At 41.2% G+C, this 26,219-nt stretch overlaps 1 protein-coding gene and 1 long non-coding RNA gene across 2 annotated transcripts; one reads left to right on the forward strand and one right to left on the reverse strand.

Annotated features, from left to right (window-relative positions):
* Positions 1–3,365: 3,365 nt before the first annotated feature.
* Positions 3,366–24,937, reverse strand: LOC117947414. The gene is made up of 4 exons (XR_004657233.1): positions 24,858–24,937; positions 24,671–24,676; positions 18,814–18,819; positions 3,366–3,379 (listed from the first exon to the last, which is right to left on the reverse strand). It is a non-coding gene; the product is annotated as an uncharacterized LOC117947414 (long non-coding RNA).
* pard6b (par-6 partitioning defective 6 homolog beta (C. elegans)) lies at positions 3,815–22,604 on the forward strand. Its single transcript, XM_034876292.1, has 3 exons — positions 3,815–4,226; positions 5,980–6,202; positions 20,975–22,604. The coding sequence occupies exons 1-3, from the start codon at positions 4,164–4,166 to the stop codon at positions 21,901–21,903; spliced, it is 1,215 nt and encodes a 404-aa protein (XP_034732183.1). The 5' UTR covers positions 3,815–4,163; the 3' UTR covers positions 21,904–22,604.
* Positions 24,938–26,219: the final 1,282 nt, after the last annotated feature.

Consider the following 26,219-nt stretch of genomic DNA (forward strand, 5'->3'; position numbering starts at 1 on the left):
GGGGGGGGGAGATAATTGCAGGCCTTGCCCACTGCTAGTGCCTCCTGCAGTTAGAACAGCCCCGCTACACATGCACATGCACGGTGCAAATGATTCATGGAAAGAATATAGGACGAAGTTGAATGATTCAGGAGGCAGAGAAAAGCAAATGAAAATAGAGCTAGACCTGTGGCCAATTGTAAAAGGGAGAAGTCATTTGGGATGGTGGTGAGACTGGAAAGAAGAAATAGATGTGAGAGGAAATGAAGGGAGAAGAATAAGGAGGAGATGTAAAGGAGGGGAGGAAGGTGACAAGAAACCAGACTTCTGCCATTCTGGCAGACAGTGTGCTAATCTCTGATTGTGTATCAGGATTGAGGGTCAGTACAGAGAAGAACAATCAATTTGGAGTTTAACCGAAGTGAAATGAAGCTATTAGATCAACATTTTGAGAAATGTGCTTGACTCCTATAGGTCTGAAATCACTGATCTACATCATCAAAGTCATTTTGCAGAGATGAAACCAGTTCAGAATGCATGGTAAAAACTGTGCCTAAAGGTTACCCTTTCTCACTCATTATACATCAACCCCAGGGACTGAACTAGGATTTAATGCCTGATCCATTTGAAGTTACAATCACACACATCCTGCATCACAACTGCAGACAACTGTGCCGATAAGCCTTGGGCTACCTAGCTAGCACACAGTTGGCTGTAACATGGTTGGAGTGATTCTTCTGCATTGGGGAGGGAGGAGATGTTGGGCTGTGGGCAGCTTGGGTGAATAGTTTTGTCACCTTATCCCTTGTGTTGTCCTCCCAGGTCAAAACTGAAAATTGAAAAAACTTGGACACTTTTTATCCCTTTTTTTAGGCTTTTTTTCAAAATGTTCTTCATTTTTGTAACACTACCATCAGTGTACTGTACACATCACTAACACCAACATATCACCACTAATTTTACACTATTTTCTTTTTGGAATTCATGGTCAAGAAACCTCATTTATATGAAATTATATTTGTTATATTTGTTATATATTTTTTTGTGTCTGTTGTCAAAAAAGAATTGGGGGGAAATAAAACACCCACAATTCAATAAAGTGGTAAACTGATCTTTCCTTTAGCTTAAGAAGCGTTATATGGAAACGTCTATGTAGTATTTGGACCATTTGGATGAAAGAATCCCAAATTTCTGATTTGAAGTAGAAACTTGAAACTCAAATTTGACCGGGGGACCACAGGGGGGTTAAGTGACAGCCAACACATGTTGGAAATGGCCTCCAGTCTGCCTGTTTAAATGTGGATCTGAGCTTCCAGGAGGCTGCATGAATAGGGCTGCAGAAACCCATCTTCTTCAGTCATTTGTGATCAATCTGAGCTACTATGATAGAACATGTTTATTTTCTTCAAAAGACAATGATGGAAAAATGTGAAATTTGTTTTGAAAATTAAAATGTAGTTCTCTCTGAGAAATACAGTACTTGTTTTAGTTTTCAGTGTACTGTTTATTTATAGTGTATGTCATTTTGATCACTTTGTTACAGATTTGAGAGCAGTGTTTTCTTTTGAACACAGGTAAAACTGTTTTGAGGCGAAAGTTTTATTTTGTGTGAGGGTTTGTAAATAGTGCTTGAAGATGAGGTTTTGTGTTTAAAGCTTTTCATCAAATTTAGCGAGGTTTTCAGAAATTCAACTCGACTCGACTCAATTTGACTCAAAATAGGTATTTTAGTGGATTAAAGGGAAAGCTCCACCCAAAATCCATAATTGTCCTCTTATCTGTGTGCTGCTATTCATCTCACATTGAGAGACTGGCTGTAAAGATTGTTGCCTTCTCTCAAATGTAATGGAACTGGGCTTATTGTGTTTAAACCTTTCAAAATACATTTGAAAAACTCTACAGCAATGTTTCTTTCCAGAAATCATGAATTGGTCACTCAAGATAATCCTCAGACCTGGTTGTGGAGGAACTCTTTTCTTTTTCCTGAACCACACCTGCCAACTGTATCTCCTTTTGTTTCCCAGCAACGCCTGAGAAACATATCTGTCTCTTTGTCTTTAGCTGCTAAATGCTCCCCTTTTTTCTTACCACATAGTTGCAAACGATGTCTGGCTGCTGTTTTTCATTCTTCCTCCTCCTTGTCCCCCTATTTTTACAGTACTACACCCTGCAGTGGCAGTAGCTCAGTCCATAGGGAGTTGGGTTGGGAACCGAAGGGTCACTGGTTCAAGTCACTGTATGGACCAAAAAGTAGAGAGTGTGGATTGGTGGCTGGAGAGATGCCACTTCACCTCTTGGGCACTGCCACGTGCTGTTGAGCAAGGCACCAAACACCCCCAACTGCTCGGGGTGCTGGTTCAGCTGGCAGCCCACTCACTCTGACATCTCTCCATTAGTGCATGTACAGATCCTGAACGTGTGTGTGTAGTTCAGGACTGTGTGTGATTACTAACAAAGTGTGGACACCGAATTTTATTTATATATTTATTTTATTTTAAATTTATCTCGCAAACTTGTCCTTTGTCTCTGTGATACTGTCATTCTTGATCTTTGTAACAGAAATAGGAACCTGCAACCAGTTAAAATCTAGTGAGCAGTCAGTGCTGTTATAAAATGGAACAACAAAAGCAACATTTTCCCTCCTGAAGCAACGGGGGAAGAAACCTCTTGGTATATTGGTCGTGTCACATCATTTGTAAAAAGTGAAATCAATTTTGAGGGGTTGTGTCCAGTCAATGACATTTGTTCTCTATTTGGATTTGATTGTTGCCACTTGTGTTGTTGACCAGTATGGATAACATGTGCATTAGAGTGCAGAGTCTGAGAGAGTGTGTGATGTACACACTGATTGGTTTCTCCTCACCAGTGTATACAGTATGTGTAGAAATCATAACCAATATGCCGGCTCACGAGGTGACCAATCCGAACGCTACCTGGGACTTAAAGCCATTACATGTTTTCATCAAAATTGGTGGTTTAAGCTTTTTTTTTTTGTATCCTATTTGTATTCACTGATATTTCAACCTGTAGAATGTTGCCTATTGAAAGCAGAATAACCTTTAATCACCTACTTCTGTGCCTGATTATGCCATAGTGATATCAAGTAAGGCTGGCTGTGTTAAGGTTCAGTAGATAATCAGGTTTTAACCCAGATGCATGACTCCCAGACAAGTATGCTATGTAAAAGTTTACGTTAACTCGTAATGATTAAAAAGGAAATATGTCAAAACAAGGCTGGCATAAATATAATTCATTTTTATAGTTTGACATAAAATTATGCATAAATAAGTAATAAAAGTAATAAAATATAATGTATAGGCTATAAGTAGGCATATGTGGCTTTTAGCCAGAAGATGTCGCTATACAATAAGAAATAGAATGAAGTCATCTATAACATTTACTACTGCATAAATGTTAATAATGTTTAACATTATAACGATTAATTTTAAATAGACGTTCCCTACATCATGTGTAAACTACAAAAATGATACCACTCATTGTATAATTTAATGCCAAATCAATTCTTTTTGCAGTTTTGATTTTTTGTATAGCATACTATTATATTTTCACATGGCCAAAACAACTTTCTGTGAGCTCATACAGCCTAAGTGATGTAGTATTTTTCTTGATTTGAAGCAAGGTTGAAAGCATAGGGTTGGGAGCACAGTCCGTTAAAATATTAATAAATACAGTCTATGGTTGGGAGCCGCTGGATAATAGAGTGCTGTTATTGTGAAGGCGAAGGTTAGAGAAAGACGGTCTTTTATTTTGAAGTAGGCCTACCTTGTCGCCAGCTCTCAAGGCTGAGAGAGAGAGAGAGAGAGAGCAAGAGGGAGGGAGGGAGGGAGTGAGAGAGGTACGGAGTCATGGATAGAGGTAGCCCGACGATAGGCACATAGTAGTGGTGTAGCTACATTGGCAGCGACAACTAGGAGAGGAGATAAGTTTGCAGGTTAAGCTAGGCTGGTTGGCAGCCGTTGTCGCATTCTTGGAGAAAAAACTTAAACCGTTGGACGTCGAGAAGTCGTGGGTCCGTGTTACTGGATAAATAACTGGTGGATTCGTAGGGTTTGGGGAGACAGGGCAGCAGCGGCAGGAGCAGGAGCGGGAGCAGGAGCGGGAGCAGGAGCGGGAGCAGGGCGAGTGTCTGAGTGCTTTGGCGGCGGTCCCGCTGCTAGCGAAACATGAACAAAAACCACCGAGTGCCGAGCAACCGTTCTCTGAGTGCCGTGGAGGTGAAGAGCAAGGTAGGCTACTTATAGCTAGATACGTCTTTTATTTGACAGTTTATTTGCTATATAGTAGTTCTAGCTAACTCTCCCCGTGATTATGATTATTCTGGCTAATTTAGCTAAGTGGCTTGATAGCAAGTTATGATGTCGCACAAACTACATAGCGGTTACTTACTGATAAAGCTTAACTAGCCAGCACATGTTTTTCTTCCTCTGCCTATCTCACTGGTAGCTCGCCATTCCTAAAACTTTGATATTAACCGTGGCGCAGTTTGATTCTAAGTTGACCTGAGTAGCGTTAAGTTTAGCTAACGGTGGAGGTTGTCAGCCGACGCCGCAGTGAGCCAGTGTCACCTGTCACAGCCTCCTCCGCCCTCCTCCCTGCTCATGGACCAAATATTGACTCAAAGTTTGAGTCAAGTTTTCGTTTCATAATAACGCCAAGGGAAGTTTACAGGAGTTGCGAGACGTGTATGTCTAATTACCCACGTATGACGTGTTAATAGCGTTTTGGTATGTTATTTTCCTGTATGTAAAAGTGTCATAAAGGCTGCGACGGGCTCGTGGCTCCTTAGCGACACTTTTTCCTGCCTCCTGCCTGGGGTTTGGTTACACATGTATGCAGAGGAATGGGTCCTCCGTGCTCTTTTTGCTGCTAAAAACTATTTTTTTTAGAACTACATACATGATGTCGACATTAAGCTTGACCTATGTGTCACTATCCATATCGTCAATAATTGCAATTAAGTTTTCCCTCAATTAAATTACGCAGAGTCATCTAACAATCTTTATTTTACTTTGTTCAGCTCATTCTCAAACCAAGCAGTCCAGGGTCATTTTGAGATGTTTTGTCTACTCATGTCAGAATGCGGGAACTTATCAGAAACAGACCTGGGACTTATTTGCTTTCCCAACATATAGTTAATATAATTCTGCTGTGCACTAAGGCATAAGATGCAGAGTGTCCAGGCTGGCAGTGAATTGCAGATCATCTTTTGTCAATGCTGGGCAACAGTAACCACAACACTTGTGCTTCTCATCACCACCACCAATGGGACATTGGGTTCTGTCTATCTTAGCCAAACAGTTGCCTAAAAAGATTAGGCATCTGCTGCCAGACCCCCCTGATTACTGCATAACTCATAAGCTGAGAAGTGTGTTTTGTAGGAATGCACTTATGCTGAAAACACATGACTTTCTTATACATTATGTAATTACCATTTGGTCAGACAGCTTGATTAGACAATGCTGTACCTCATTTTTGTTTGGAGATGTTTCCTCCACATCCCAAACATCCAGTGGATTTCACAGATGGATATTCACACACAAAAGGGAAACAAATAAATAAAACGGCATGTTAAAGCTACACTTAAGTTAAAGATAAGAAAATTCAACAAAATAACAATAATAAACTTGATATACACACACATACAAATACATACCTATGTGCTAAGCTAATACATGATCTGAAAGGAAACTGTTCCGTCTTGAACATATTGCATCCACAAACACAGAAACATGCAGATACACAAACATCACAAAGTCCACATTAATAATTCATCACATGAGGTGTGTTGGCTTGTCCACATACAAGAGAGATTCTTACGTACAGCCTACAGTTTTGAAGATATTTCTAAATAATGTCAGCATACATTGCAAGCATAGGCTTGTTAACACATCTCGGTTATCTCACAGTATTCTTTTTTTTACCCATACTCATGTGTGTTTAAGTGTGCTCACATGTGTTTGCCTGTCTGCTCCATCCCAGTTTGGTGCTGAGTTTCGTCGGTTCTCGCTGGATCGGTCGAAGCCCGGCCGCTTTGATGAGTTCTACGGCCTCCTGCAGCATGTGCATCGCATCCCCAATGTGGAGTTGTTGGTGGGATATGCTGACGTACATGGTGACCTGCTGCCCATCAACAATGATGATAACTACCACAAAGCCATCTCCACTGCCAGCCCTCTACTCAGACTGTTCCTGCAGAGGAAAGGTAAGCCCAGAAGAAGTGTTTGAACAACGAGTCCCAGTTTTCACCTGTTTGTTTGATCAGATCTGCTTTCCTATGGAAATACAAAATGGGTCATGTGTTGCTTTGACTAGCATGCTTAGAAGTATGGGACAGGCTGTTGAACAGGAAAATGCTTTATTAAGCATGTGTGTTTTGTCTAGATAATCAAAAAAGGTCATTATAAAAGACCCCAATATCACCTTATCTTTCCAGTTTTTCAGGCTGCATGTTGCTCATGTATTTTGCCCTCATTGATCTGTCATTGCAAACAAACTACACCACGCAACTTGTTCTCTAGCTATGTCCTTTGGTGTCCCTTTCTAACCTACATAGCTAAAGGTCAGCGATCTTGCTAGGAGGTAGAGTTGTAATCTCTCTGTAAGGGCTGGACAAAAAAAAGTCTACAGAAAAAGCAATATAATTATATAAATATTTTCTAAGTTCTTTTATACTCCTTTTTAATTATCAAACTGGTACTTGTTTGATTAGGAGATCCTGTCTTCGAAACACGGGAGATTTGTTTTCACTGTGCGCCTGCTGACAAGTTCAACACATACACTTTTTGTATACAATACTCCTGTTGATTCCTCGCTGACTCTGGTATAATCACGACCAATGACTATTATTATTAATGCTCTGCTTATACAGTATGTGGTACCACAGGTAATTCCTTTGTCTTCTCAGGTTTTGGGTGAAGTAGGTGTAGCACCTAGAAGTTTTGGTTGCTGTATGATATATATATTTGCTGTATGACTGTGGTTAGGAATGAGCACGACCCTGTTTCGGTCAGACAGACTACATACAATCTTGACTGAATTGTAATTTTGAAAGGCGTCCTATCTTACGAGTGGCTGAGTGTGACTTGTTGAAAGCAAGACATGACCCCGGCGTCTGCAGGTCGGACTCGGGCTGAGCGCTCTGTTGTGTTTAAGCTGTCTCGCTGTGCCATATGACCCTATAGAAGCTAAGCCACTGTGTCAGGAGGAGATTAGTGGGGTCACTGTGTAGCGCCGCATGGGCCCGTGTTTCAATTACACACCCCAGACACTAGCCCCCCACGCTGGGCTCACTGCTGCTCAGGCACACACACACACACACACACACACACACACACAAAACGCATGAAAACACAGTCATGTAGGCTTCACACATCAGTCATGCACACACACACACACACACACACACACACACACACACACACACACACACACACACACACACACACACACACACACACACACACACAAGCTGCTGTCTGCAAAGATGAATTGGCTATTAAATTTACCGCCATCTATTTTGATAAGAATTTTTAATAATCAGTTTAAATAATTTATATAATAAAAGAAAGTAAAGATTCTCTGATTCCAGCTTCTTAAATGTTGTTTCTTCACTTTTCTATGACAGCAAACTAAATATCTTAAGCTAGCTAATAATAAGGATCTAATTGTGGACAAAACAAACCTTTTGAGGATATATATTATTTATTTTCTATCAAGCAATTCTAATTCTATTAGGTTTACATTATTGTCCTTTCATAGTCATAGTTCATTTTTAATAATAAGCTATCATTACACTGGTCGAAGTGTTATGTTTATTGCACACATGAACCATGACAAAACAAAAAAAACTGGCAGTACCAAACATTGATTTTTTTGGCACCTGTAGCACATTGCGCATCACCACAAGCCTGTAAACATAGAGGCTTCAATGAAGAGAAGGTAGAGCATTGCAGCCCATTTTATACAGTCCATGTCTAAAACTCACAGAAGAAAGTATTACCGTTTGGGATGCAGTTGGCTCGTAAAATTAAAAGAGAATCAAAGTCAGTAAAGACAAATAAATTAAAAATGCAATTGTGAACAGGGTGAATCGAGATCGCGATTCTATAACACTTAATCGTGGAGGCCTACCACCATTGCACACAGTCTTCTTAGCACCTTTAACTCATAACTAATTTCTGTGCATGATTTTTACAACTCTTTAATTTTCTGTGATTTTGATGTATGTGAGATATATGTGTGTATATGTTTGTTGTGGTATGGTTGTCTAAGCTACTGGATGCCTAAAATGTCCCTCTGGATGAATAAAGTATCTATCTATCTATCTATCTATCTATCTATCTATCTATCTATCTATCTATCTATCTATCTATCTATCTATCTATCTATCTATCTATCTATCTATCTATCTATCTATCTATCTATCTATCTATCTATCTATCTATCTATCTATCTATCTATCTATCTATCTATCTATCTATCTGTCTGTCTCTCTAGACACTAAACAAAGTATCTCAATCAGAATCAGTAAACTCTAAATGACACCCAGTCCAGGCAGCATATCAGATGAAAGTTGTTAAGAGCTAGTTCTGGTCTGCACTGTTTCTGCTAAGCTTGGTGTACATGGAGGATGTTGAGGTCATTAGACAGCTGAGTATCGTTAAAGTAATATTACTTTGTGCTAGCTGTCATATCAGTGACTGCTGTTTTAGATGCTGACAAAGAGCAACTTTTTCCAGCTTTGCAGATGTGACTGTTTCATATCTGGTCTTCTGCTAGTTTCAGTCAGTCTGTCCAACAGTCCGTGGTTGTTTGTCATTAATGCTTGTATAATATGAAGCTTAGAGCACACACTGTGACACTATGGGTGACTCAGCTGGTTAGCTGATTGGGTTAGTTGTTCATTTTAAGAGACCTGTTGTATTTTCTCTTTTGCATATTTACTATTTTTCCCATTGTTTTTTATTAAAGCAAAATTACTCCTTAAGTGATTACTCGGTTAAACGATGGAATAGTCTATATCATCACTAGCTAGACTATCTACCATCTGTCCAATCTGAGTTTTCTGTTACACGACTAAAACAACTTTTGAACATACACATGTTCTACCAAAACAAGTTCCCTCCCGAGTCTATTTTGAAGAGGCGTCGTTGCTCATAAGGTAGACACAAAGTTTTGTCGAGTTGCCGCAGCATCTTGTTGAAAGCTTGTACTATACAGTGTGCTCCAGATCTCCTTTTTCCAGATCCGGTCTTAGTTGTCCTTTCTGTTTTAAAAACGTACCGTAGTATTGCATTCCTGTCTGCTGCTCATGCTGTTTTAGTTGGTCATGTAGACCTGTGGACCTCCATTGGAGAAGAATATGGAATGTGCATTTCAGGTATAGTTTCTGATCCTAGCAAAACTGGCATTGGGGAAACTGGAATGAGTGACGCTCTGCTTTGATTGGCTGTAAACATGGTTGTCAGAAGAGATTTCCCTGGTATCGAGTGGCATCAGGTTTGCCTGTATCAGTCATCCAGAGTATTTACACACATACACACACACACACACACACACACACACACACACACACACACAGAGTTTCTAGGTTGTCATATTCGTAGCAGTGTTTTAAGCAATCTCTCTCAGGGTGTGGGTTTGTTTGGTGACGACATTGCTCATTGCTCACACAGTTTCCATCCTGAACGACACTAACTTTACCCCAGTAAGGAAGAGAAAGGTATGGAGAGGGACAGAAATGCTTGTATTTGTGAATCCCAGCTGGGACTTCCTTAGTAATTAGTAACCAGCGCATGATAAATCCTGCCAGAGAAAAAGGAAATGTACAGTGTGAAAGTACAACACGGACAAAGTCTACCCACCCTGGAAAGCAAGCATTAGAGTGGGATAACAGCAGTCACTCTGAGTGTGATAAGCAATCTACTGAGTCCGGTAAGTAATGGCAGGGAGAGACGCTGTAGATGCATAGTGAAAGAGATGGGGTGAGACTATGACAGCCACAGAGATCCAGATGAAACAAGGAAGAGAATGTGTTGGGGGAAAAAAGATTTGGATGAAAAAGAATAACTATAAAAAGTCAGAATAAGTGAAGGCACCACAACATGCGGGGGTGGGGATTGATACTGTGAGCTTGAGATGAAAGGATCAAAATGGAGAGACAAAGTGCTCGCAGGTGGAATAGATAAAGCACAGAATGTCTCGGAGAATCTCAGAGATGTCTTGGAGCACGATCTACTAAAATAATAGAAATCAGCCACCCCTGCTTTGGATTTCAAGTTTTCCACAGCGCATGAATTATTCCCAAGGTTTGCTGTATGTAATGAGTGAGTGAACGATGGATTCATAGCACTGGAGGAGGAATGCTTGGAGGAGGAACACATCTTAGTCCTAATAAGATAGATGGAAGGATGAAAGGGAGACAGAGTAAACCATATTAAAAAGGGAGTAATGTATAAGGCATTGTTTAAGCAAGCCATGTAATTAGAGATGTGGGCAAAGGAGAGGGAGTAGTGTAAGTGTGATAGGAATGCACCAAGAGGGACAAGAGAGAGGAGGATGGTGGGAATAGTATTAGTGAGGGAGGAATGCAGAATGAGGCCCAAGCTGGGGAGGGTGGGGGGGGAGAGAGAGAGAGAGAGAGAGAGAGAGAGAGAGAGAGAGCGATGAAGAAGGGGGGGGGGGGGGGGGGGGGCAGAGCATTTTGGACGGAATGTGGCTAGCCTCTGATCACGTCTGCTGGCTAGATTAGACAGGACAGGAGGCCAGACTGGACCCTCGGCCCCAGAGCATGGCTTCTCCAACAGGGGGTATAGGTGGACAGTGAAATAAATAATAAACAATTGAGAAAGCAAAGGAGAACGAGCAAAAAAGAAAGGAGAGCATTGAAAACGAGAGAGAGTACAAGCTTGTGACGCTAAACCCTTACTCTCCTGGCTAAATGAGACTCCATCCAGACTGCAAGAAGATTGTGGGAAGGTGGTTTAGATGGAAAAAGTGTAGGGGAGGAGACAGCGAGAGCCCAGGCTCAAAATTTCTCAGCTCAGAGTTGTTTAGGGAAAATGAATGGATAGACGGAGGGAAGGGAACATGTGGGGCTCTGAAAAAAACACAGACTGGATGAGAAAGGAGGGAGAAACAGCACTTTGGACCAATGTGAAAAGAGAAAGGGAGATGTGAAAGGAAGGGTGAGTCAGTGGGCAAACTGGCAAAGTGAAGGGAGAAAGAATGTGGACTGTTGACCACTGCAAACCATAAGAGAGAAACTGAATAACAATAAATATGGAGGGAGGAAAAGGTAGGAAGTGAGCTATACATAGGAACAGAAAGGAGTGGATATGGATTGTGTCAGGTGAATGCGTTATAAATTGCGGCCATATATTGCTACTAAAAAATATCTGTCTAAACAAACAGCCTTGTTTTTGTCAATGGTTTTGAAAGTGCTGTGCAAGACCAAGGATGGAAAGGGAACAATAGGAGTGTATAGTCATTTATTTGTATTTAAAATGAACATCATAAATGCAAACTGAGTGGAAATCACCAAAGATTGACGTTGGTTTCCACCCGAATGTAAAGATGCATAATAGTACGTTGATAATAAGTGATATCTTTTCATTTAGGCTTGCAAGCAGACAGATGCATTTCATGCAGATTTTTAATTAAAAAGCATTCTTTCCATCCACTGGAATTGCTACTACAGCGGTATTGATATGAAGCATGATAACTGATATGCTTTTCTATGAATTTCTTTCAGCACGCCCTTCCAGAGCCATAGTCAGCAGGCTCTGACATGCAGCTCCTAAGAACCGTTGCCTAACTACTGTCACTGTTTGTAGTTTTTTTCCTTTTACTTATCCTTTCTACATTCAGACTCTTTCCACTTTTACGAAGCTATATAAATATACTATAATTGATAGGCTTAAGGAAGGGATCTCCTTAAGGCCAGTATGGACAGGAGGAACAGTTGCCGTGACCATTATTCCTTTCTATTTGCATATGGGCAAGTCAGTAGGGTTTTAATTGCACTGGTGCATTTTCTCAAATTTGTAATGTTATTAAGTCTTTTATTGCTTAAGCTACAATGCAGTCGGCTAAAAGTTCATCTTGGCATAAGAAATGTGGCTCAGTGGCCTGATCTAACTGCAGGTTGGCTGTGTTGTCTTCTAGGGCCAGATGCTGAAGGCAGGACAGAGCCAGAAGCACAGAGTCCCCCTGCTCGTCCCTCCCCTCTAAAGTCCCTTTTCAGACGCATGAGCGACAGGGTTGTGAGATTTGACTTGGGTTCCCCCAGCCCGAGCGGCTCCTCCTCCCTCCCTTCTTCTCCTCCATCTTCCCCAACAGCTAGTCCTTCCTCCTCCTCGTTATCCTGGAGGCTACATTTGGCAGGTCTGCGTAGAAGGCTCGGCTTTTCAGACCCAGATCTAGTTGCCTCGCCCCAGACTCTGCCTCCTTCCTGCAACCCGGTACTGAAACCTACTTCCCCAAGTGAGCTGCCCCTCTTCCCCACCCCTACCTGTCCGAAGCTCAAATCCAGCCTAAGCCCCAGATACATCCCGGCTCCAGTCTACATGCCCCATGCTGACTCCTAGCAGCAGGCCTCCTCCCTCATCATATCCATACTTGTTTTACTAGTCCCTGTCCTAGTCATCCAGCCACCATCCCAGCAGTAGCTTTAAGAATCCCAGCCTTGATAAAACAGACAGAGAGAACAGTTCAGCATGAGAGCTACACAAAAAGAGAAGGAAAACCGAGACAGAAAGATGAAACTCTGCAAGAACAAGAGGGACAGACAGAGGTGGAGAGACAGAAAAAAAGGCTCATGCTGAAAGATGGACCAGAGAGCCTGAGGGGCAGATTGAGGGAAGGACACAGTGGAGACAAATGGGAGTGTTAGGAGGCAATGCAGGAAGGAGAGAGGTGTCTATGTCAGCACAAAAGAAATTGATGGAATTGCTTCAAAATGCAGACCAGACGTACACACACACACACACACACACACCGAAAAGTGCCGTACAAAAGTGTAGACCAGCAAATAAAACATTAATTCTGCAAACTGTTTTAATTTGTACACACTGCATACCACATTGCATACTGGTTTATGAAAGCTGGTTTCTCCTACAGTGTAGATTTTAGATTTGGTATTCCTTTTTATAAATTGCTCCTGTCAAGACAGAGTAATAAAGCAGGACTGATGAGTGTAATAGAGAATTGATGAGTGAGATTATATGAGGAGGCCTAGGAGAAGGCTAATGTTCAGGACTCGAGTCTTTTGAATTATGGATTTAATAAGTAATTCCTCATATTGTCAGCTGAATTACACGTCGAGGCTTTGTCTCTATAGGACTCTACGTCATCTTCCTTTCCCTCGCACCTTACCCATGTCAGAACACTGTGTTGTCTGCTTCTCTGTTTTCTCGCTGATCCTATTTCGTCGTTTCCTCTCAGCACTCTCCCGTTGACCTCCCTCCTTCCATTTCTTTCTCCCTGTCTTATCAGCAGCATTAAGGCCCTTTTATCTGGGCTGTGCCAGGGAGGTATGTTCACCACACCAGGAATAGTAACCCTCCGGGAATGTACTCCTTTGAAAGTTTTTTTGTTTTTTATCACCTTCTCTTTTTTCCTTTCTTCTCTCTATCTGTCTCTCTCTCTACACTGTGTGTGTTTGGTGTATTTCTGTCTCTCCTGCCTGTTTCAAATCTTATGTTTTGACACAAGTTCACATTGAAAAGCACGTACATTCCCCCCTCCTCCTCCTCTTGTATCGTTCTGTGTCAGGAACACTGTGGCACCGGCTTCGTGGTGAACATCCAGGCTTGTCAACAACAAACCTGACTGTTTCCAGAACACCACAACCTTCAACTGCTTGTGGTTTTCTCTGGGTTTTTCATGTGTTACGTTTGGATACTGAAGACAGGACTAAACAGCAGTTATTATTCATTACAAACAACTAAAGACTAGTCCTTTTTAGCAAGATTTGAGCTGCACCACTACTTAGGCCTGTCTCCGGACAATACAATTTATTTCATAGAGTAATATATGTGGCTGTGACCTTGTTTGTAAGCTTCATATGTCTCTTGTTGTAATTACACAGGTTTTAGTAGTGGAGTAGTGATAGTGTTAGTACTTATGACTTTCATGTAGCTCCTTCCTGATCCTGTTGTGTCACCTGGACACAGTATCAAGTTTCCCTGATGCAGCGCCCAGAATGACATGTACCAGGAAGTAATGGATTGTTGGTGTCATCGTCGTCAAGGATCATTATGTTACTAGGAAAGCAAAGGCCTTGTCCTGCATCATTGTAATTGTAATACTATGTAAGCAGTGTAGCTGCTACTGAAGGAGGGAGAGTTGAAGCAGGTGCATGCAGAAGGAACTATGTTTATGGCCACTGAAAAAAGGTGTGGCTCTAGAGACGTAGCTTGTGTAAGACATTTTTGTAGATTGTTTTAATTTTACAACATAAAACACATGTTCTGTAATATTTCTTTGGTGCCGATAGCGGTAGTTGGTGTCACAGACAGAGATAATGGTGTAAATAGTTGTGTTCCGCATGTCTGAAAATACCTCTTATTTTGAGCCATTAACAGTGGCAACTTTAAAGCCAAAGTCCAGAGTTGGAGGGTGATTCATCCAGATTGTGTGAAGAATAAAGCACTGAGGACAATGACGTGTTCAACCAATGCATGCCAGTTCACACAAGTGCTTTCCTCTCCTTAGGCAGAGTTGCCGTACTCCCTTCGGTGTCAAGATAGAGATGCATTAGTTGTTCACTCGTGCGCGTGTGCGTGTGAGTGTGTGTGACATAGTACAGAGAGGAATGACTAAGCATCACTGCATGTGTCCGATGTGTGTTAGGTTGTCATTTTCTCCTCCATTGCTTCACTTCCTTTGCTCTTCACTGACTCCATTCAAAGTGTGGGAAATCAAAGCGGCCACTGCATAGTTGGAATACCTAACCTGCGCAGAGCCATGGCAAGTGCAGGGTTTGTGAATCATGTCTTAAGTATGATACTGATACACTGCAGGTGTATCGTGTATCGTCTATCGCGGTTATGGTCTGTGGAGATAAGAAGCATTGGCAAAGGTAACCAACAGAGTAACTTTCAGACATAATTAACATGGGTTGGTGAAATTGAGTTAATCTGCAGTAGTTTAAGGGGTTCTCCAGTGATTTAGTATTGCACTTCTTCAAAATTAAGGGACTCACAAGAGCGGGAGGTCAAAATCAAAGCAGCAAACTTTCCCAAAAATGCAACCAACAGCATTGTTTTAGGAATGCAACAACAAATCTGTTAAATTGATTACAGAAATAGTTGCCAACAAATTTCATAATCAGTTCTATCTAGTCTATGTTATGATGCACAGCATCATTCCAGTGTCTCTTCGACCTAATTTCAGCTTATTAGCACATTTGTGTCTGTTTTAATGGATAGTCAGCTTTAAGGAACAATTATTAAAAAAACAATCACACAAGAAATTGAATGGGCCACTGTTGTAATTATAAACGGCATATGGCATGAGAGAAATAACTAAGGGGCTCAGCAAATGGTCAACTGACTGGTCTCTAAAATCAGGGGACTACCTTTTGAACGGACATTAGCTCACAAGCTAATTCTGAGAGAATAACTCCTGGAAGAACTGTAGTGGAAGAGTTCACAGAAATGTGTTCTTCATGCCTGCATTGATTTGTTGCCATAGTAATTGGCCCATAAAGAAAACAAAATTCCTGTAAAATCTTGGCATTATCAAACCGACATGGTTAACTTTTGATTTTTTTCCATGAATCATTAGCTAAACCAGCTGCATACATTCTCTGGCTGCAGCATACCTCATTTATGCTTTATGTATTTCAACATTTTGTCTTAAAATAGGCAGTGGCTTTGCAATTATCAAATTTTGATTGCTATTTTTAACACAAAAACAATTGAATTGAGGAAAACATTTAATTTGCATATTGCATTTTGCTAGTAAACTCTTCTGAATGAAAAATGTTTCACAGTTCAACGTGTTTTCTTTTTTGATTTCATTCAAATAATGCGACATCTTTCTAAAAGTCAATGAGTAATCATGTTAAGTAATCAAGATTTAAATATTGACCAAAAATAATTGTGATTATGATTTGTTCCATGATCGAGAAGCCTTAATAGAAAGTAATCATTAGGCCTAAACCTCCTGTAGCTTCAGCCATTAGCCAATCAGCTTTTTCTGTGGCTCACGCTGAGATGTCTCTGTTCTGTTGGCTCGCTTACATCAGGTTGTCGGGTGAAAAAAGGTAAAACATCCTGACCTAAAAGGTTTCTATTAAAACCCACATTGTTCCAAAGCCTGGTAAGCATGCTGTTTCCCATCCGCTATAAAAAACCACGAGCACCCATTCTGTGCTAGCCAGTTGTGATGCTTGGTTTTATTGATAGACCACCAATTGTGTTCAGATATTCCCATAATGCAACAGAGGTCATACAGTCGTGCATGCATCAATAGCATGGTGGGAGATATAATGAGCTAGCTTAATAAATGAATAATGAATAGGGTGGCTGTGGCTCAGGATGTAGAGCAGGAGGTTGTTTTTATTCAAAAGGTTATCTGCTCAATTCCAGGCTTTTCCTGTCTGCATGTCCTGAAGTGTCCTTAAGCAAGACGCTAAAAGCAAGACAAAACGCCAAGTTGCTCTCCCGTGAATGAATGGGTGAATGAGAAGCAAATTGTAAAAGCGCTTTGTCCGGTAAGGCGGGATTTTGGAAATATTCTACATTTTTTGTGTATACTATTTTATTTTCCTCACGTATATAGCAGCCATAATAACTGAGATTACAAACACACATATAGAATACCCATTAGGGTTGGTGATAAAATGGACACAGCATAGTATCGTGATATATTCTGTGGCAACACTGTATTGATACACAGACGTCAAGTATCAATCTTTTACTATATAAATTGAACGTAAGAATTTAACTCCTTGGATCACGAATAATGAAAATAAATTGCTTTTTCAGCCCACTGAGTTTTTTCTTTTCAGGTGAGGTCAGCAGGGGCCATCATCAGCGTAAACGAGGAAAGCAATAAATTGCAAAATACCGCAGAATATTGCAATATGTGGGAAATCACAATAATATATATTGTGACATAAGCGTCATGATATATCGTATCGTGATCGTGAAATACATTCCTGGTCTAATCATATGTGTATTGAAGTGTGTGTGCCTCCTTGGTGCTATCCATTTGCCTCAGCTGCCCTCACTCGCCATTAAAGTCACACAAAAGGAACCTTTTCGTTGCTATGGTATCAGCTGTTTACACCCCATTTAGTTGTCATGTTACACACGTTTTGTTTTACAGTTTGTCATAGCTGTTATTTTTAGTGTCACTGGGACAATTGGCCTAGTGTTAATCTGGAGCCGTGTGTGTAACTAAAAAGTGGAAACAAAATAAGGTCATTTGTACTTTAACAAATGAGGAACAGTGTGTGTTTACAGTGTGTTGCGGCTTGCCTGTAGGCCTTGGAGACAATTAGACTAAGAGATAGAGAGCTTTGCTTCTGTGCTCTAATGAGCTATAATGTAGCCGTGGTTTTCCTGGGTATTGGGTCTCACAATGCTGCTGTTCATTAGTGCTTAGGCATCATCACTAACCAGAGATAAATGGTATAGATGCATGTGTGTGTGTGTGTGTGTGTGTGTGTGTGTGTGTGTGTGTGTGTGTGTGTGTGTGTGTGTGTGTGTGTGTGTGTGTGTGTGTGTGTGTGTGTGTGTGTGTGTGTGTGTGTGTGTGTGTGTGTGTGTGTGCGAAAATGAATACCTGCTTTTGTGCGCTTACATATGTTGTTTCCACGTGTGTGGGATCAACACATGCTGTGGTCAGATAGCTGCATGCTTATACCATTTGCTGCCAGAGCAGCATCTGTGTTTGTGTGTGTGTTTGTGTGTGTGTGTGTGCGTGTGTGCGCGCCCATGTGAGTGCCTGTGAGTGGCCCTGAGGGGCCGTCCTATTCTCTTTGCTCAAATATAACTCAATTGTCAGGTCTTGCCTTTCATATGCTGGAGATGGAGTGATGGTTTAGATGAAAAGAAGTCTAGAAAGAGGTAAATGAGATGTGTAGCGTCGCCTCCTCTTATGCGTGACTGCACTGCAAGTACAAGCCCTTGTGTTAGTCATGGAGGGAGACGCGTTTGCGTGTGTGTGTATATGTGTGTGTGTAAGAGAGCAAGTGCTTTGAAACATCAACCTGTACGCCCTTTTTGCATAATGCTCCTCTTTATGGCAGTGTTAATGTGCATGGCAAGGGTAAGGCATGTAGAACGAAGCGTTTGAACAGGAACAGCTCGGATGATACAACTTGTGTTCCAGTGTGTTGACCTCACCAACTCTTATAAAGCTATTGTTGGTGTATTTTTTCTCATGGAGAGTTGGCCAATAAGGTCATGGCTGGCAAAGATATAGTAAGTGTGTGTGTATGCACCAGACTCGTGCCTCATGGGAACTGAAACGGGAGACTGCTGCTCGTTCACGGTACAATTGATCCTTTGTTTTGGTTTTAAGGATGAGGGAGAGGGGAGTGGTGGGGTACCTGAGAGCCGGAATCTTTATCAGCCACCTGAATGGATGTTTTCCCAGATTACAAACACACACACACACACACACTTCCACTTAGAGGAAGGGACAGGAGTGGAGAAGTACTAAGTAGCTTTATTTATAGAGTACTTTCATATAGAAATAGAGATTACAAAGCACTGTAAAAACAGATATGGAAAAGGTTGAAAAGTTGACAACATATTTAGAAGAAAGATGTTAAAAATAACAGCAGAAAAATACAACTTGGAACTGGCAGAAAATCATATGAAAGTCACAAGGATGTTAATGTTTAGCTTTTGCTGGTTAAGGATTAGGGAGCCAAGGTCTAGTTTTTTGTTGTCTTACCTGGCCAGCCCATGTTGTTGTGTTAATATCAGCAATAGGTTAAAGTCTCTAGCAGGCTGAGAGTGTACACAAACCTCAAAATGTACATTAAAAAGTGCAGGGTTTTGTGGCATCCCAGTTAATCATGCAGTTAAAATGTGAACATATTCTTGGTTCAAATCTGACCTTTCTTGTATCAAACCCATTCTCGTCTCTCATCTCAACCAAAGAAGTAGTATGACATTTGGGAAAACATACACATTCGCTTTCTCGCTGAGAGGTAGATGAGGAGATCAATACCACTACCTTATTTTTATGTATATATATATATAATTTTGGGGGGTGGGGCTTTTCTGCCTTTAGTTTCGGGACAGTTAGGTGAGAAAGGGGAGAAAGAGATGGGAAGACATGCAGAAAATTGTTACAGGTCGGATTTGAATCCTCTCAGTACATGTGCGCCTGCTCTGCCACTGGGCCAACCTGGCCACCAACACCACTATCTTATCTGCCCCCTAAATATGGAGCTACAGCCAGGAGATGGCGAGCTTAGCAGGAAGACGGAAAACAGGGAAACCTTTAACAGGGGTGTCAGCAACAAATTACAATTACTCTTGTTACTGTAATAAAGTACAATTGTGTAATGTACTTGTTAAGTATTTTAAAAAATCTGTAAGTGTCCTTTTATCACAAATATGATGCAGATGCAACATTTCAAGTTGCATCTGTTACAGACTAAGAAACAAACGTTATATTCAATTGTGAGAATGGAGCAGAAGGAAGGAGTTAAACCAGCACCTGCAGCAGAGAGGAAGCTGCAGGCGTGGGGCTCAACTCGATAGTTCAGTTTACACTTCGGAAGAGATGGATGTTATAAACGTTTATGTTCACCGGCCAAGGGTCAGCCGTCAGCGAGTGGGAAGTGTGCAGGCTCTAATTAATGATCCTAGCCTTATGGGTAATGGTTAGCATTATTGTACATCTGCATAGTTAAAGGTCCAATCGGCATGAAAATTGCACTCTGTTAGGAACATTAATATGAGTCTCCCCAGCCTGCCTATGGTCTCCCAGAGGCTAGAGTTGGTGAAAGGTGTAAACTAAGCCCTGGATATCCTGCTCTGCCCTTTAGAAAATGAAAGATCTGGAATCTTGCTCCTTATGAAGTCATAAGGGGCAAGGTTACCTCCCTTTTCTCTGCTTTGCCCGCCCAGAGAATTTGGCCCACCCATGAGAGAGAGACATCATGGCTTTCAAGTGAGCAAAGTGGCAGTTGGTCAATGTGCCCCACCCCCCCCACCTTGCCCCCCCTCTCTCCTCCTCAAAAGCTACAGACTGAAATTGCACATACTAAGGAAAGCTCATTGTGGGACTGGCTCTAGTGGCTGTAATTCTGCACCAAGGCTGGTAGGTACTGTATTAGGGGACCAATAAGGCCTATATAAAATGTCCCAGAGTAAAACTTGCATTTAAAAGCATAATTAGGACAGAAAGCTGCTTTTAAGATTCAACATATTTTTGTTTTGGGTCAAATTGCCAGTTGAAAGGGAGAGCTAGGGGCACTATGCTAGCATCAAAATCACAAAAAATAGGCTCGACATAACATGAAACTTTGCTCAGAGGATCACCAGGGCCTCTACGCATGAACTCAAACATTGAGAACATTGTTTGTGTACACAGAGTTGACTAAAAAGAAAAGTTATAACAACTCACTAGCCAGTCAAAAATAAGTCCGTCTCATTTTGCATGAGTATGACCTGAGGGGAGTTCTGGGGCTCAACGTCTTTTGTGTGTTTAACACAGACACCCTGCAGGGAGGCCTCAGGCTGAGAGCTGCTCTGTTGCATTCTCCTGAAACTACATGATGCAACAGAGTGTCAGCCTGAATAACGTCTTGATGTGTAATTGGACTAGTAAGATGTTAATAGAAAATTACCAGCTTTTGTTAATGCATGTCCTCTTTGTTTCTCTCCTCCATTTCTTACTACCACTATTTCTCTTTTTTCTGTTTCCATGTCACATCTTTGCCCTTTCTTCCTCATCTGTACTTCTCTTTCTCTACTTCCTCTCTATTTGTATTCTGCAGAGGAAGCTGATTACACGTTTGGTACCAACTCGCTGACCAGGAAGAAAAACACGGTGCTTTCGGCCGTTCTTCTGCGGCCTGACCCCAACAGGAAGAAACCACCAGTGATCATTAGCCTTCCTCGGGACTTCCGCCCCGTCTCCTCCATCATCGATGTGGACATCCTCCCTGAGACGCACCGACGTGTTCGTCTGTACAAGCACGGCCAGGAGAAGCCGTTGGGCTTCTACATCCGCGATGGCTCCAGCGTACGGGTCACTCCACAGGGCCTGGAGAAGGTTCCGGGGATATTCATCTCTCGCATGGTGCCTGGCGGGCTGGCGGAGAGCACCGGCCTGCTGGCGGTCAACGATGAGGTGCTGGAGGTGAATGGTATCGAGGTGGCTGGGAAGTCTTTGGACCAGGTGACGGACATGATGATCGCCAACAGTCACAACCTCATCATCACCGTGAAGCCCGCCAACCAGCGGAACAATGTTGTTCGCAGCGGAGGAGGAGGCGCGGCGTCTGGTAGCTCAGGGCGCTCGTCAGACAGTGGTGCCAGCTACTACGGCTACTCATCGCACGGTGGGGTTGGTGCCCCGGCCTCCATGCCATCGCACATCATCCAGAACTTCCCTGTCGGGGAGCTGGAGAGCGACGAGGACGACGAGGACCTGGTGATCGAGGCAGGCGGCGAGGCTGAGGCCATCAGACGCGCCTCGTCCAACTATAGCATGCCCTCGCTGCTTCGCTACGAGCCACACCTAAACCTGCGCACTGCCGCCACCTCCACCTCCACCTCCACCCTCTCTATCAACGGCAATGGAACCCTGCCAGCCAGCGGCAGCAGTGGATCACTAAGCAACGCCATTTCGACCACGCCGTCCCTAGACAGAGCAATTGAAAGGCGAAGTCTGGAGGAGGACGGCACTGTTATAACTCTGTAGACTGGGGATTCACAACCTTAACACTGGAAACCACATGGTCAAACACTTCTACTCACAATTGTGGGAGTCGTGGATCAGCTAATCAAACTTGGGAACTTCCCGTACCATCATAATGAGAAGCACAATGAAGAGTGTACATAATGAATGGCAACATGACACTGACATGTAAATGTTTCTGCATCCTAACATTTACACATCAAACACTGCACTCCACACGTCTCTCCTGTTCATGCCAATGACCACGCATGTGTGCCATAGCGGTGTCCCCCCCCTTAGCCTTCACTTCATTTGTAAAAACACTACATGCACTTATTTTTAACCGGGAAGCTGTTGTTACGCTGAGCTTCCACAAGAGGCCAGACATGAGACAGCCCATCATGGGTCCCATAAGTAGATGAAGGTAGAAGTCCTGTGAACAAGTTAATCTCCCCCCCCTCTCCCCATAACAAACACACTGAAGCAGGAGTTTAGCTCAAGCATTTGTTGACAATCTGTGGTTGTTTTTTTGCCTTGTCGCCCCACCCCCCGTTCTCCACTATGACCACCTCCCTACCCTCAGGGGGCCACAGCATGCACCTGACAAACAGTTGTGGTACTTTTTACACAACGCGTCACTACAACAATCAATCAAGTGCTGAGATCTGCAATAATAATGTAGTTTTTATTCAAGGACAAACCACCTAAACAACAAGTCTGGGTACTTTGTATTGGCTCAGATGCTTTTAACCACTGTTGTTAGCTGTTTTTTTTTTTTTGTTTTTTTTTAACCTGCTGAGTTAATGACTGACCGATAATGAAAGGTTGACGATTTTAATTATTCTTGGGAGCAACTTGTTTTGTTTTAAAATCCCTTTACTATCGGGCCTGTGTTTTATATATTTTATTTCGGTTACTTCTTTAAAAAAATATATAAATATATTATTTTTTTTATTACTTTTTCTTTTTTTTTTATAAATACTTGTACCTCACAAGTGACTGTATGACCAGTTTCCATCTGTTGTGAGTCACTCCAGAAAATGGCTCTTAACTGGGAATGGGACATGTTAGATTGAATTAATTTCCCTCTCATATTTCCTTCATATTGCACTCCCTCTCCTTTCCACGACAAGGGCTATTTCCCCCGCTGCATGTGTAAAAATGACCAACGCAGATGTGATTTTGTATTTTTGTTTAGCTGTTTTCTTCCTCTCAATTCGTACTGGATCATGTCTCAATATATCTCATCTCAGTGCTGCACAATACATTGCCCTTTGTTTTCTGCTGAGTTCACTTGAATGTGTCCTGAGACATTCACATGTGAAGTCTTCTTTTCAGTATTTCTGCACCACTTCTTTTTTGTATCTTCATTCTCACTGGATTCAATTAATGACACACTAGGAGAGAATGTAACAACTGTACTCAGAATGCTACTAAATATTGACTTTGGGCCTGCATGGCTGATCAGTAGCTGGACTGTAACACTGAGCAAAGTCAACCTCAACATCGAGAGGAAATGAAATGAGTGTTGCTTACAGTGACAAGAGTGAAACCGCCTGTATCTCATAATCAGCCTGGGTCAGATTGAGTCATAGTTAAACAAACACACATGCAGGTACACTGGGTTTAAAACTGCTCCACGTACTGTATTTAATAAAGGGGAGGCAGTCTGTCTTGTGTACAGTATGTCTTGGCTGTGATCTGTATTTGCCTTTTCCATCGAAACGTTTGCTTTCCTTGAAAGCTTTCTAATGAAGCTATAATGAACTGCCTCTCAGGAACACCTTGACTGACAGATTAGGCCTGAATTTAAAAGATAAAACAATTATTGCGTTTCTTATTTTAAGTTGCAGTAAGGGCGGACAAACTCCTAAGCTTTTTGACGTAAATTTGTGATTTTGGGCTGTATAAATAGAATTTACCTAACTTTACAGTTTTTTTTGTTTGCTTAAGCACTATTTTGAAAACTGGGACCTTTGTTTTAAATACTACACACAGTCAGCAGAACACCTCAGACCCTTTACAAGATGAAACTCTCTTGCAAAAGCTATACACATATTTAAAAAAAACTATACTTTGTTACATGAAACACACACGTTTCATATAACTTAGCGGCTTAATGGACTAGAGATGGAAATTAGTCCTCGGGCTACAATCTGAATTTTTTAGGTGTACATGTTCATCAAGGTGCAATGTCCTGAAATATTAAATACAGATAAACATTCAGTTACACACTGCTGTTGCTAGACTAAAATACTTTTAATAATTATACTTCTCAGTGATTAGAGGACTATAAATGAAGTTCACAGAGAAAGTGCAAATATACAATAGGTTCACTAAACTGGACACAAGACCAATGTGCAGGCTGAGGAAAATATAATTTATTTCTCTCCATATACCCAAATCAGTCAACATTTCAACATGAAGAATCACAACAAAACATGTCCCAGTTTTCATGCTACTACAGGAGTGTGCATAACACTGTTAGCTCAGCAAACAACAGACGAACATCCATTACTTACAACAAATGAAAAGAAATGATCTGAAAATAGTCATTGGCTCATAGGTGTGGTCATTTGACAGGTATTGCTTTGGAATTGCTAAGAAGTGACATCAAGATATACTTTTGTGTCTAATGTATACAAGAGTGTTTAGGGTTTTGCAAAAAGTGTGAGGCTGACATAGTCTATCTTGTGGGGCACATCTGGGCCAATGTTCTGCTCCCCGAGTGTAAGGTTCGGATAATTGTGGTAATACTTTAGATTTCAGTGTGTAAGCAATCGGCAAAAACTGTAATCTGAATTCACCAACAACTTTCCATAGTGCAGCTTTAAATTGTACTGGATTGATGCGTTTAAACCTAACTCCCTCAGACATGCAAAGCCCTGATCACGTGCAACCATGAAACGTTCTCCACAGAAAATTCTGGCACGGTTTTCCATATATATATATATATATATATATATATATATACACACACTCACACACATTAACCTTAGTTGCTGCAGGTAACTGACTCCCTGAAGTGAGAGCAGATGTCTATTATTTCTCTTATTGATTTTAAGCATTTGCTCTCTTGGTCAAAGTGATTTTCATCTCACTCGCTACAACATGGTGGACAGACACAGACCCCCTTGATAACGGTTATTGGCCTAATCTGAATCTATGTGCACTTGTAATGAAACAGTACATTCATAAAGATTGCTATTTCACTAATGTCCCTTTATAGTTCTGTTTATAGCTTGAAGACCTGTTATGAGACAGTGAATATCTCTGACTGGATATCCACTGTTGGGTTTCAGGCTACATGCGTAAGGTACTGTCTACTGATGAGATTTTATCTTCTTTCCTTAAACAGTAATAAATGGTACTCTGAACTTTTAGAAATCAATGTTAATTTATTTTCTTAATTTCTAACTTTACCACAGGACACTGGGATTGTAACCACAGTTATTTATTCTCTAATCATGCATCTGTATTTTTTGTCTTTCTTTGTACAAATTGTATGACTTTATTTTTTATAAGTGAATGTTTTTGTTGATTTGTGATTGTTGTTTTGGTCATAATTCTCATGTTATTGCCCAATAGGAGATGATTTCACTAGGTGATTTTTACTGTTCTGGCTAAAGCAACAGGAGAATCTGCCCAAGACGTGACACTATTATTTCTTTCCATACTGTGAATTATCAATAATATTTTGTGGAAGAGAAACAGTTGTATTAGCACAACCTCAAAACAGGCTACTTGTTTTGCTTTGTGGGTCAGATTCTTTTTTTTTTAAGTGATCGAGCAATGATTTTTGCTTGCCAGATGAATCCTACGGTATAGATTTGTAATGGAGATTGTCAGTATTTTCATATCAATGCTATATATGATGTCCATTTTTATCACACTTAATGAAAATGTTTTAAGATTCAACTGGATGCGTATGAATAAATAGATGTACATGTATAATTGCTGATTGGAGAAGCTGGATAAAATAAACTAATATGTAGCAATCTTCACTGTTTGTTGTCTGTCAATGCATAGAAACTGTTATTTTACTAAACCTGTTCTTTGGTAGCACGATCCAGAACATCTTTACAACGCCTACCCCTGTTTAACAGATAACTTTCCGAACTCTCATCTCCATAGTTTCTGTCTTAACCAGGCACCACTCTGTTTTGCTCCTTTAATAACCATGCACATGGGAAAATTGCACATATTTTTATTTCCATTCTATCTAATTTCATGTCTAATGTATACAGTATATAGTATAGTTATCCTGTTAATATTTTAGTATAAATAGTTCAGTATATTCATAGTGTATTCTAGTATATAACCAGTGTGTTCTAGAAAAT

Source organism: Etheostoma cragini, chromosome 7 (genome assembly GCF_013103735.1).
Source record: "Etheostoma cragini isolate CJK2018 chromosome 7, CSU_Ecrag_1.0, whole genome shotgun sequence".
In the NCBI taxonomy this organism is placed as follows: Eukaryota; Metazoa; Chordata; class Actinopteri; order Perciformes; family Percidae; genus Etheostoma; species Etheostoma cragini.

Bases quoted from the DNA above. Each gene is read 5' to 3' on its own strand.
- pard6b (XM_034876292.1), top strand. From the start codon at position 4,164: ATGAACAAAAACCACCGAGTGCCGAGCAACCGTTCTCTGAGTGCCGTG. The intron at 4,227-5,979 runs GTAGGCTACTTA...GCTCCATCCCAG, and splicing joins CCGTGGAGGTGAAGAGCAAG to TTTGGTGCTGAGTTTCGTCG. The intron at 6,203-20,974 runs GTAAGCCCAGAA...TGTATTCTGCAG, and splicing joins ACTGTTCCTGCAGAGGAAAG to AGGAAGCTGATTACACGTTT.